Source organism: Ochotona curzoniae, unplaced genomic scaffold (assembly GCF_017591425.1).
Source record: "Ochotona curzoniae isolate NIBS_2020 unplaced genomic scaffold, NIBS_Ocur_1.0 contig_3050, whole genome shotgun sequence".
Classification (NCBI taxonomy): Eukaryota; Metazoa; Chordata; class Mammalia; order Lagomorpha; family Ochotonidae; genus Ochotona; species Ochotona curzoniae.
The window spans coordinates 467,311-480,160 of record NW_024465705.1 but is presented as its reverse complement, the minus strand read 5'-3'; the positions used below and the strand labels follow the sequence as shown (position 1 = coordinate 480,160).

At 52.7% G+C, this 12,850-nt stretch overlaps 1 protein-coding gene across 1 annotated transcript in view; it reads left to right on the top strand.

Annotated features, from left to right (window-relative positions):
* Positions 1–10,709: 10,709 nt before the first annotated feature.
* The window catches only part of APBA1 (amyloid beta precursor protein binding family A member 1), a 35,561-nt gene continuing 33,420 nt past the window's right edge, over positions 10,710–12,850 (top strand). Inside the window, exon 1 of the mRNA XM_040979197.1 lies at positions 10,710–11,938. Coding sequence (XP_040835131.1) covers positions 10,715–11,938 — 1,224 coding nt within the window. The 5' untranslated portion in view covers positions 10,710–10,714. The remainder of the gene's footprint in view (positions 11,939–12,850) is intronic.

Genomic DNA, 12,850 nt, shown 5'->3' with positions numbered 1-12,850 from the left:
AGTTGGTGGGTAATTATAAGATTTACTTTGTAAGATTTGCTTTTTTCTTAGTTGATAATGAAAATCACTTGGCAATATTTATTAAGATTCAGATGTCACTAGTACTAGCAGCTGACAGCAAAGCAGAAAGGGGACAGGGTGGGACAGCCTCCAGGAAGGGACCACTTCTCCGTTCTCAGGGGACAGGGTGGGACAGCCTCCAGGAAGGGACCACTTCTCCGTTCTCAGGGGACAGGGTGGGACAGCCTCCAGGAAGGGACCACTTCTCCGTTCTCAGGGGACAGGGTGGGACAGCCTCCAGGAAGGGACCACTTCTCCGTTCTCAGGGGACAGGGTGGGACAGCCTCCAGGAAGGGGATCACTTCTCCGTTCTCAGGGGACAGGGTGGGACAGCCTCTGGAAAGGGACCACTTCTCCGTTCTCAGGGGACACGGTGGGACAGCCTCACCTAAATAGGGGCAATCAAGGGAAATGGAAAGTCATAGTGAAGTACAGTTCTCTTATGGAACCAAGATGAAAGGAAGCTGATGAGATTTAAAAATTTTCAAAAATTCTGGTTTGACAAAGCTAAACTAGTGCAATAATAAAGAAGAAATCAGTGGGAGGAAGGGCTTTAGGCGGAAGAGAGGGGAAATCCCAGAATTTATGGAATTGTGTCATAAAAAGAATTGATTTTTGTAAAAAACCATCCTGGTTGATTATGGCTTAGATACACCGTGTAATGATAACACGGCATATCTTAAAACGATCGGTAAAATGTTAGGTGAACATTTTTGTGTGGACTTGGTGCTGGAGCACTTTGTCTTTGACCCAGGATTCACAATATGGGTTTAGGAAGCAAAAATGTGAGCACATTGGCACACAGTGACCGGAACATACATGGTCATAATAAAACAAGGGCTTTTTATTGGTTTCCATTATTTCTAGTTCAGAGTATATAAGGTTTGATTGCACTTGTGGATCATAAAATGACTGCTGTATTGGCAAATATAAAAAGTAGAATTGTGTTTGACAGCAGGTGGGAGGTAAAAGGGGAAAGAAAATCAAAGGACAGGATGATGTGTCATTTATGGGAAAAGTCACACTGCTAATGATAAAGAGAGCATTTAAACTTATAAATGTAAAACAATAAAAATGTACTCACTAGGCATTGGGAGGCATAAGGAAATGAAATCCTCCTCCTCTCACAGCAGGAAGTCTGTAGATATTGCCTAGATGAAGTTAAGATGTTCTGATGTTGTAGAGTGATATCAAGGGAAGCCCAGGAGAACTGCGGGAAACCCAACAAGAAAAGCAGAAATGGCGGAAAGAGGAAAGATTCATTATGATATCTGTGGTTGTTTTTAGAGATTCTAATGACTTTCAAACTTTGTAAACGGCTTGCTTCCAGGCACTACTAAAATGTCCCTGGTGCATTGAGTGACAGAATTGCATCAACTCCAAAATTTTATTGGCATAACACATGAAAAGTTCATTTCCCAATAGTTGCAATCCAATACAGGCAAGTTCTGTTCAACAGACTACTTTTCTCCAGGAATCTAGACACTTCCTTGTTGTGAGTCTGTATTTAGCCAGTGGAGAGGAGAAGAGAGCAAGCGACCTGGGCCAGAATGACACCCCCACTTGCACTCGCATGCCTTTGAAGGGAACTGACCATGGCCTTCCTTGTCTGTAGAACAAGGGACTTGTTGGACTTTGCCAATCATTTGAGTCCTGCGATCCTGTGACTTTGTACTTTTTTAAGTCAATGACAGATTGTTTACATAATGGTGGGAAAAAGATGGTGTCACCTCGTTAGCAGCAACCGCGGCAGTTTGTGTATACGGAGTCTGTGCTGCCTGCGCAAGGAAATCAGCCAGCACACACATCTCCCTCAGTGAGCTTGCCGTCTGCAGCTTCTTAACTCAAGACCAGAAGTTTCCACAAAAGTAGAGCAACTGCTCAAGTCCTTTTTGCCACTCTCATCCCTTGATTTGTCAGGAGAGGCGGCTCTCTGGAATAGAGAAGCTTAAAGAACAGAAAGAATACTCCAGGGCAGCGGAGCCTGCAGCTTGTGAGGCATTTCCGTCAGCACCCAGCGGCCTTCGCCCTGCCTCTCCAGGGATGTTTGTAGAGTGTGTTCCTGGGGTTTCTTCCCTTCTGCTCTGTGATATGACAGTATGGCAGTCCCCGCCCCAACAACTGCCATCTCATTCTCCCTAGTTTAGTTCCCCTAGGAGTCAGCCACTGCCCCCAATACAGTAAGAAGGCATTTTAACAGAGTGTGGGGGCAGATACAGTGAGCTCAGCCACTGCTTGGGACACGAATCTGAGCGGCTCTGTTGCCAGTTCAGCTTTCTGCTAAGGCCCCTGGGGGGCAGCAGAGATGATGCAAACGCTTGGACCCCTGCGTCGCATGGAGGGCCCCAGACAGAGCTCCTGGCAGGTGCAGCCATTCGAGGAGTGAACCGGTAGATATTCTCTGTGTATGTCTCTCTCCTTCACCTTCTCTGTCATTCGTCCTTCCAAATGGAGAAATAAATCTTTCTTTCTTAAAGTGAGAAATTACATTCACATAATTTTTGCTTGTATTTTATAATTTTTCTGTTATTAGTTCTTGTGGCTAATCTTTTTATGCCCAATTAACTTATCCTTGCTACATATATGCCAGTGCTCTTGTGGCGTCAAGCCTTCTCTGGAGGATCTTGAGACACGTTCCTCGGCTAAGTGGGACGCCCATAGGCATCATGAGCCGCTGTGAAACTACCGTAATGGGTTAGGGAGTTAGCTCTGTATCTGCAGGTGGAAAATGCTCTTTTGTGTTTATACAATTCTCCCCTAGGGACACAACCACACAGATACTAGCAATTTCGGGATGGTAGACATTTTAACTGTTTCCAATCAAAATGGCCTCAGAATTCAGTCATTTCATACACATGTGAGCGAGTCTAATTATAGGCTCTTCTGAATAGTAGTTTTGATAGATCCTTTAGGTTAACGGCCGAGTTGCCCACATTAGAGATGAGGAAAGAATTAATGGCTAAGAGTGAAAGGCAGTAAAGAACTTGGCTGTTGGACTTTCCCAGGTTGGACGTCACACAAGGTCAGAGAAGTTTGGTACCGTGAGCTGAAGCAGGCTGCTGTGAGGTGGGCAGGCAGAACAGGTCAGCTCACTGAAGCACAAACAGAAATAATGAGGCTTGGTTGCAGCGTGCAGGGAAGTCATGGCGACAGATGCCAGCCCAGCGCTCGCTGCCTATGGATGACCAAGCACAGCACAAGCCAGGACCAAGGACAAGCAGGACCGCTCTGCAGGAGACCTCAGCAAAAGCAATTACACACACAGCCCTGGGGAGGCTTGAAGCAAGGTCTTCCTGGTCGCCAACACAGTTGCATGGTCCTAAGGTTTTGGCCCATCCTCTGCTGCTTTCCCAGACCACAGCAAGGAGCTGGATGGGAAGTAGAGCAGCTGGGACACAAACTGGTACCCATATGGAATTCCGGGCGTATAAAGTGAGGACTTTAGCCACTTCGCTACTGTGCCAGGCCAGAAATGACAGTATTTTGGCATGCCAAGTAACATTATCAAAATAAACTTTTCTTTTTGTAACCTTTGTAATATAACTATTGGACAATTTTAAAGTTTAAATGTGACTCACAGTGTATTTTGCTAGACTGTGAAGATCCAGAAGAAGATGGTATGAACCATGCAGAGTCAGGACTGTGAGGGGAGGTGAAGGTGGGGTGCCCTCTGGCTGGTGACAGAATGCGGCTAACGAAGAGAGAGACATCATGTGTGATGTCATCATTTAGCTTCGTCTTCCTTATGGATTTTTCAGTGAAACTTGGCCTCTTTTTGATAAAACACATTAAAAGCAATTTCCTGTTGAAGTTCATGTCTTCCCTTGGGGTGATTAAAAAAGCTGCGCCCTGCAGAAAGCCGCCTTTGCGATCTTCCCTTGCTCGAGGCCTCAAGGAAATCAGTGGCTTGGACAGAGGCTGAGGCTGGGTGCCAGCACCCTGCCTTGGCACGTTCCCACCGACGGCTCGATGAGTCCTTGTAAGTTCCAGAATGGCCGGGAGCCATTGTTTAAGGGAAGGAATTCTTGCCGTCTCCTGTGTGATGTTTCTTCCACTGTTATGTTTTGCTAACACGATTGAACTGAGATGGATTGTCCTAGGAGGTCCTCTGCCAGGGTGGGCTTTTCTGGTCAGCCGGTCAGCTCAGGCCCCGCCACTGCTGCTTCGCGGGTTTGGTTCTTTGGGAGCTGGGAAGGAGAGTGTTTGGTGCTGGATACAGCTGTAACCCCCAGCACAGCCCTGGCTAGCAGAACCGGCGTCTCTGGAAACCAGCTGGGAGGGCTCTGGGCAGCATGGCTGGTAGGTCGGCAGCAACAGCTTGGCTTGGAAGCAGCCATTTCATTTGAAGCTTCATAATCAGAATAGTTACTGATATCCCGTCAATCTGGGGAAGAAACATGTAAATTTGCTGGAGGAAACAGGAGGGGCTGGAAAGAAACAAGCTAACTGACTTCCTATGAGCCGAGTCATGTGTAAGAAGAACAGTAGCTCGAAGTGTGAGGTGTGTGGTCTCCAAGCTAGCACCGCGTTTGAATGGATTAGAATTCAGTTCATGGTGTGTGTGTGTGTGTGTGTGTGTGTGTGTGTGTGTGTGTGTGTGTGTGTGTGTGTGTGTCTATCTTTATGAAGAACAGAAATTTCAGGAAAATGGTCCAGGTTGATTGTAGCCGTTGCCCTCAGCACTGACCTGTGTGCAGTGAAGAAACAGAGAGAGTAAGTGTCACGGGGAGGTGGGTGAAAGGAAATTAGTTAGGGCAGAAAAAGGATTTGCACAGAAGAAAAATATATAGACCTAGTTTATGTAAACCTCAATAACTTATGGATTATGTAGATAGGTTTGATTTTATTTCAGAGGCATTGCAAAGAAATTCAGATATTCTTCAGTCAGTTTTAATTTCTCAAAAATACTCCTTGAGATTTAAAATTTTAAATTTTCCAAAATTTCCCCTCTGAGTTTTTCTGATTGCCTCAAGCTTACTCGTGTGCTTTTATTGGAATGAGAATGATAAATGAGTGGTTTGATTGGTGAAGTGCCGGACGAGATGCACAGTAAGAAAATCTGCATAAACTCAGAAGCTTCTCTGTAGTCGCAGGCGGGTGATGATCAGGATCATGGCGCGCATGGCGATGAGCCCTTCTGCCTGGGACGACCGTGACGGCCCGGTCTCCCCGTCATCGCACAGGAGTGCGACCACCCGCTGCGCTCTGTCCCCCCCTGTCCCCTCTGCGAGGACAAAGGCCTAGGTGGAGCACGGCCATTGACCAAGACAACACTTCAGCCATGCTTTGGAATTTAACTTCAGAGCTGAAGAGTCTTTTAAAATTGTATTTATTGATTTATTGAAGTAATCTTGGCTGCCGCACATCTTCATCCTTGATACTTGGAGAACATTAAAAAAACGCTTATCAGTGTGCAGCTGAGAAGCCTGGGTGTACCCTCTGAGGTGCGGAAAATCAAATTTGACTAAATGTGGTTTTAGAATGTTGCAAACGATTTCCTGCCAGCCTCAAAGCCATTACATGAACTTTGAAATCAGTTCCCGTACAAGAGCGCCCGAAGCGCTGAGCGCAAAGGCAGCGCCCTTGGCGCACGTAAGAGCAGAGCTGCCAAGGTGACTGTTCTGAAGGGGATAACACCAGTTTAGACGTTTCGTTTTTAAAAGCTCAGTTGCATCACTAGATGAACTCTCTGTAATGCAGTAGGAATAGCATGAGCAGAGCGAGCCAGGCTGCTCTGCCTCTGCCTTTCTCAGCTCAGCCTCACCTTGCACTGGTTATTCAAGCTGGCTGGGCCTCTGCTCAGAATCAGCAAGTGGAGACGATAATTCCCGGCGCCACTGGCGAGCGCATTGGACATGCAGTGTCTCCAGCAGCTACACCTCGGCCCATACACAGTTCGTCTGTGACTGTTGTTCGCTGGATCTGCGTATACCCAGCCTTATTTCAGGAAGGACTAAAATTAGCTGTTAGCTTACTTGCCTTTCACCCTCATGGCTCTGTGTATGAGATGGCTACATTAATCAATGTGCCACCATGTGCTCCAGCCACTTACATGGCTTCCAATTTTTTCTGCTTTGAAAAAATGACGTATTGACCTGTTAAATCCCAAGTGTACCACATGTTAAACTGCACTTACAATGCGTCGGATCCTTTCTGAAACCTGCACATTTTAACCTGCATCATTCTTAAGTAACTGTGGTACGGGTGCTCATATGACTCCTGTTTTAATGTTTTTTTGTTTGTTTGTTTGTTTTCATCCACTTGAAAGGCAGAAAGAGAAAGGGGAAAGGAGAGAGCGACCCTCCAGCGGTGTGCTCTCCAAATGCCCACAACAGCGTGGGCTGGGCCGGGCTGAAGCCTAGAGCCAAGAGCTACGTCCACGAGTGCCCTGAGGGTGGCAGTGCCCAGGCCCCTGATCCACCATCTGCGGCGTCCCAGGAGTCAGGCCAGCACTTGGAGGAACACACGTGTCCCCAGTGACATGATGCCCTGCGCTGTGCGCCGCCTGGCAAGAGGACGCGTAGTGACTGGGGCGTTTTCAGGAGTTACCCTAAACCAACTCACAAAAGCAGGATTCCAGTCAGGCATTTCTGTCTCAAGTCTATCTGTTTAGCCACTGCAATATCTGGTTATGTTAAGTGGATGGCAGGATCGTACTTAAAGGGAAATATGGAATATCTGACAAATATCAGGCACATTCATAGCCAATGCTGGCCAATCAGGCGATGGTAAATCCTGTCACCCTAGAAGTCAGATATGATGGCACAGGGCATTGAGGAAGTTTGTCAGTAAACTAACTTTAAAAGTGTTAAAAAAGAAAAAGACTTCAAGCAGAGGCAACACCCTTCTGACTTGTAACTACCAGTTGCCAAGGGTGACCAGTATCAGGCCGCACCAGCCTGGGCTGGGCACGAACTGGAAGACAAGGTGGGCCATGTCCGGCAGGCACTTCCCCTCTCTAAGGGATGTGGCAGCTGTCTCCAGGGCCCCTCCTGCCAAGCTGCCGCCGTTCTTCATCCAAGAAACGGAGTTTCTGAGGGGAGGAGTGATCGCACCAGACACGGAGTAGGATAGAAGGAGTCTTTATTAGCCAGGTTTGGCGGAAGCAGCTCGTGCTGCACAGCTGGACCCACCCACCTGCACATCTGAAGTTGGGTGTTTTAAGCTCCCGTCCAACCTAGGTGCTGCATTTCCAATCATTCATCAGCGTAAGAGGTAAACAACACAAAGTGTCTGATCAGCTTCAAGTCAGGCCACACCTCAGGCCAATCAGCTAACAAGCCAGCCTGTCTACAGCAGACAGCTGCGGAAACGGAGTCAGGCCTGCCCACTGCTAGGGGGTGCTATCACCCAGTGGCACCCCATCCCATCCCACAGGTGCTACCTGGGCAATTCCCCGAGCTCCCGGGACACCCTCTTCTCGTTTGTCAAAGGGCCAGTGACGCCCTTTCCCCTTTGGCTAGGGTGAGTGCTCTGTGAGGCATGCCCACCCGAGGCTGGCTCACAGCTAGCTGAGCATTGGCACCCTGCACTAGAGGGGAAACCACGGAAGGGTCAGAACTGTGCAGGTTGGGGACCGAGAGCTGTATTTCATGAGGACCGCCAATGGCGGGGGAGGGGGGAGGGTGCAGCAGGGAGCGTCCAGGCAAGGCAGCAGGCGTCAGATGAGCTGAGAGTGTACGGCAACAGGCTTGGTGGTCAGTTTAGGATTACAGAGGTGAAGGACAGACCATGAGTGGCTAGTGGTGACGCTGACCCTTGCAGGAAGTATGGAGAGGGGATGGATTGGGAGTGAAAGTAGGCTTGGGAGCCAGGGTGTGCAGGGAGGGTGGGGAGCTGGGCCTGTGAGTGAATGCTGTGGGAACGCCAGGCGGCGCTACCTGTGGAGAAAATGCCCCATCTTCCCAGATTGCACCTCTAAGAACTCAGTATTCATAGCTTTTGCTTCTGAATCAAACACTGTGAAAAAAATTCCTTGTTCATATCTGAGCATATTTTCTCTTAAATTTAAGACTTCTGTAAATGAAATTACTGGGGAAAAATACACGAGGATGTTGGTAGATATTTATCAATATGTATCGCACAGTAACCTCGTATTCTTGAAAACCACCTCTGTGATTTTGAAATGCCACCTTTTAGCATGACAGGGACAGACGGAGTCCTCTTGTGTGTGAGTGATGGACCTGACCACTAGCAGCCCCGTCCGCGGGCGCCACCGGCTTGGCCGGGGACATACTGACACGCTCAGTACTGCAGGCCGAGTGGGCACTGGAAACCATGGCGGTGAGAGAAAAACAGTCTACGCATAAATGTCCCCAGGGTTTGGGGCTAGGAGGCAGGAGGAGCCTGCACTGAGGGGACAGAAAACTCACTGTCCCCACACTGCCATATGCAGTGGTGTCTTTCCCATGGTTGAATCCCTCTAATTGCATGGGATTTCCATCACTCTTGAGTCAAAACGTTAATGTCTGAGAGGGCTCCATACATTGGGCAAATGTGATTTTCATCTGAAGTGAACAAACACGTCTTTTAAGCCCATGCCTTGGTATCGTTGTTTACCGAAGAGAAGGCCTTTTTCCCTGAGAGTACTGCTTGGATCTCTCCGTCGCATGGCCATCGTGAAGTGTTGGCCGCTCGGGCACGTTGTGTGGTTGCATTTCTGATGCTCAGCCAGCTAAGCCGCTCCAGGGTCACCGTGCAGATGCAGGGCAAGCCTGGAATGTGTACACTGTGCACTCTTGGGACTTCGACTGGCACACCAAGGAACCCATGTTCCTTAAATGAGGCTTCTGCTATTTCTAGAAAACTCTAGAGGACGCTTGGGTAAAGTTGCCCAGGTTACTTATGTTTTCCATAAGCTACCGGAAGCCACTTAACCAGCTGGCCATCAACACCTGCTCTGTTCGGTGCACCAGCTCTCCCTTGAGGTCTGGGGGATCCCAGTTCCATGTAGAGCGACTGCTCGCTCACCAGATGGCCCTTCATTTTAGAAAACATCCTTCTTGTTCTTCCAGGCTGATGGGCAGAAGCCGCAAATTTTGGGAAGAACCTGGGTCTGATGTGGACCGTGTGGGACTCTCAACTGTAGGGGAGCAATAGGGGTGCTCACCTCGTAGGCCATGCTTGTTTGCTTCTAGTTTGGGTTGGTAACAAATGGGGGAAGACATGGCCCTTGCGCTGGAAGAGGGGCTTGGTAGCTCCAGAGCAGCCATCTTTACCACTCGGACTGCCCTAGCTAAATGCTTCCTGGAAACAGCTGGGTCAAGGAGGGCAGCTGAGCAGAATAGTGCATTCCCCCATTAGGGAGTCAGGGGCTGACTTAGCTGTATTGGAAACCAGCAAGAGGATTCTTCTAAAAGTGTATTTTTTTTTTTTGAAACATTAACCTTTAAAAAAAGTATGTCATGGTCAAAAAAGTGTAAGAAACCCTGCTGCCTGCATCCGCTGACCCCTGGATATGCATCATGAAGTCAGCTGGGAGCAGTTCTCAAACTTAATTGGCCATGGAGGCCTTTGCGCCTCTTGTGACACAGTTGGTTCCTCCTCCTCGGAGTCCACTTGCCCCAGGTAGGAGGGCCAGTGCCGACACAGCCTCCTGGAGCCCGCTGCGGGCAGGGGCAGGGGCAGGAGGGCCAGTGCCGACACAGCCTCCTGGAGCCCGCTGCGGGCAGGGGCAGGGGCAGGAGGGCCAGTGCGGACACAGCCTCCTGGAGCCCGCTGCGGGCAGGGGCAGGGGCAGGAGGGCCAGTGCCGACACAGCCTCCTGGAGCCCGCTGCGGGCAGGGGCAGGGGCAGGAGGGCCAGTGCCGACACAGCCTCCTGGAGCCCGCTGCGGGCAGGGGCAGGGGCAGGAGGGCCAGTGCGGACACAGCCTCCTGGAGCCCGCTGCGGGCTGGGGCAGGGGCAGGAGGGCCAGTGCGGACACAGCCTCCTGGAGCCCGCTGCGGGCAGGGGCAGGGGCAGGAGGGCCAGTGCCGACACAGCCTCCTGGAGCCCGCTGCGGGCAGGGGCAGGGGCAGGAGGGCCAGTGCCGACACAGCCTCCTGGAGCCCGCTGCGGGCAGGGGCAGGGGCAGGAGGGCCAGTGCCGACACAGCCTCCTGGAGCCCGCTGCGGGCAGGGGCGGAGCCGCCTTCAGAGCAGCTGTGGCTAGTGTTGATTGACTCGCCAAAGATCTCAAGATCGTTTTTTCCCCTTCATATTTATTGAGAGAATTCGGTCTAGAGATCCCAGTTCCATGTAGAGCGACTGCCCCCTCACCAGATGGAACCAGTGGCAAGTGGCCCGTCCAATGTAACACGCTGTAGCAGTGGGCAGCAGCCATGGGGTCTAGAGAGTACCCGTGATGTACAACAAAATCCCCTGGAAGCCTCTGTGGGCGCGGGGTGGGACTTCGGGAAGGCAGAGAACCAAAAAAAACAATTAAGCAAGCTGATACATAATTACAAATCATGACATATGCCACAAAGAGAATGAGCCGGAGTCAGCTTCAATCTGCCATCTTTTTTTAATTGACCCTGATTTAGAAGGGATCCGTATCAGCTGTGGGTCCGTGGTAACTACGCGCTTCTCCCCTTGTCTTCCCAGCCCAGCGGAGCAAGATGAGAGCGCAGTGAGCCGGCCCAGCCTCTCTCCCAGTGGTCCCGACGCCCACCATGAACCACTTGGAGGGCTCCACGGAGGTGGAGGTGAGCGACGAGGCGGCAGGCGGGGAGGTGAACGAGTCGGTGGAGGCTGACCTGGAGCGCCCCGAGGTGGAAGGAGAGCAGCAGCTGGCGGCGCGCTATGCGGGCCGGCCCCCGGGCGGACGGGCCGTCGAGGGTCCCCGCGCCCAGCTCGGGGAGCCGCAGCAGCAGGCGCAGGAGGACGAGGAGCGCGGGGAGTGCCTGGCGCGCTCGGCCAGCACCGAGAGCGGCTTCCACAACCACACCGACACGGCCGAGGGCGACGTGATCGCCGCGGCCCGCGACGGCTACGACGCGGAGCGCGCGCAGGACCCCGAGGACGAGAGCGCCTACGCCGTGCAGTACCGGCCCGAGGCCGAGGAGTACACGGAGCAGGCGGAGGCCGAGCACGCCGAGGCCACGCACCGGCGCGCGCTGCCCAATCACCTGCACTTCCACTCGCTGGAGCACGAGGAGGCCATGAACGCCGCCTACTCGGGCTACGTCTACACGCACCGCCTCTTCCACCGCGGCGAGGACGAGCCCTACGCCGAGCCCTACGCCGACTACGGGGGCCTGCAGGAGCACGTGTACGAGGAGATCGGGGAGGCGCCCGAGCTGGAGCGCGACGGCCGGCGCCTCTACGAGCAGGAGCGCGACGAGGCGGCCGCCTACCGCCAGGAGGCCCTGGGCGCGCGGCTGCACCACTACGACGAGCGCTCCGACGGCGAGTCCGACAGCCCCGAGAAGGAGGCCGAGTTCGCGCCCTACCCGCGCATGGACAGCTACGAGCAGGAGGAGGACATCGACCAGATCGTAGCCGAGGTCAAGCAGAGCATGAGCTCGCAGAGCCTCGACAAGGCCGCCGAGGACATGCCCGAGGCCGAGCAGGGCTTGGAGCGCGCCCCTACCCCGGCCGGGGGCCGCCCCGACAGCCCCGGGCTGCAGACGCCGGCCGGGCAGCCGCTGACCGCGGGGCCCACGGGCGGCAGCCGAGCAGGCGGGAGCGGCGAGGCCGGACCGCGGTACAGCCAGGAAAAGAGGGACGCCATCTCGCTGGCCATCAAGGACATCAAGGAGGCCATCGAGGAGGTGAAAACCAGGACCATCCGTTCGCCTTACACCCCCGACGAGCCCAAAGAGCCCATCTGGGTCATGCGCCAGGACATCAGCCCCACCAGGGACTGTGAGGACCAGAGGCCGGGAGACCGAGATGTGAGTGTGGGCAGAGGCGGGCGGGCGGTCTGGGCGCAGGGCAGGGAGCAGGCCAAGCAGCTGGTGTCCCGGGGAGGTGCCTTTATGGAACTGGTGGCCGGTAGGGGCACCGAGGCTAAGCTTCCGCCTCCCTGTGCACACACTCGCTCTGGCCTGCTCCCAGCCAGGGACAGAGCATGCAGCATGTAGCAAAAACCAAGGGGGTTTCTGTGAGCCGGGGATCGCACGGGCCCACAGGAGCTGCTGAAGATCCTCGTTGCTTAGGGGGAATGGGAACCCGGAATTTCTGTTTCTGTTGTCCCATGAAAACAGGCCCTAAAGGGACTATCGGATTGTTCCTCCTGGAGAAAGTGTTGGAAGACCCGAGCTGCTACAGCAGGAGAGCTCTGGTCCGCAGGCCTGCCAGGATCTGGGGCTAGGCGCGAAGGAAGGGATTTTTCAGCTGCATACCAAGGCTGTGGAGGGAAAAGGGTGGCTCCCGGTGGAGGGCTTGCGAGCGGCCTGCCAGGCCTTGTGCTGGAGAGGTTCAGGCACTCACGGAAATCCATCTGGGCTAACCTTGACCCCTCCCTCCCAGCCGTAGAGGTGGTCTTCCCATTCTGATTTGCTTCCCTCATTTTGAGTAATTTCTGAGCAATTTTATTTAAAAAGGGAGCTTGGGGTGGAGCAGACGGCAGAGGTAGACTCGATGTCTTTTCGTTCTGCATCTTGTGGATGCACGAGGTTCTTCAAGCGTGTGTGTCGGAGGGAGGAGCCTCGCCTCTAAGCTTTGTTCCTGTGACTCTGCAGAGGACTGCGTGGGTCGCAGCGCCATCACGCACCTTCTGTTTTAGTGCCTGTGTTTGCTGTCAGCCTGTTGAATTGTTGGCACCTGTAAGAATGGGAGAAGCGCCTGCCTCCGCAGCATGGGGT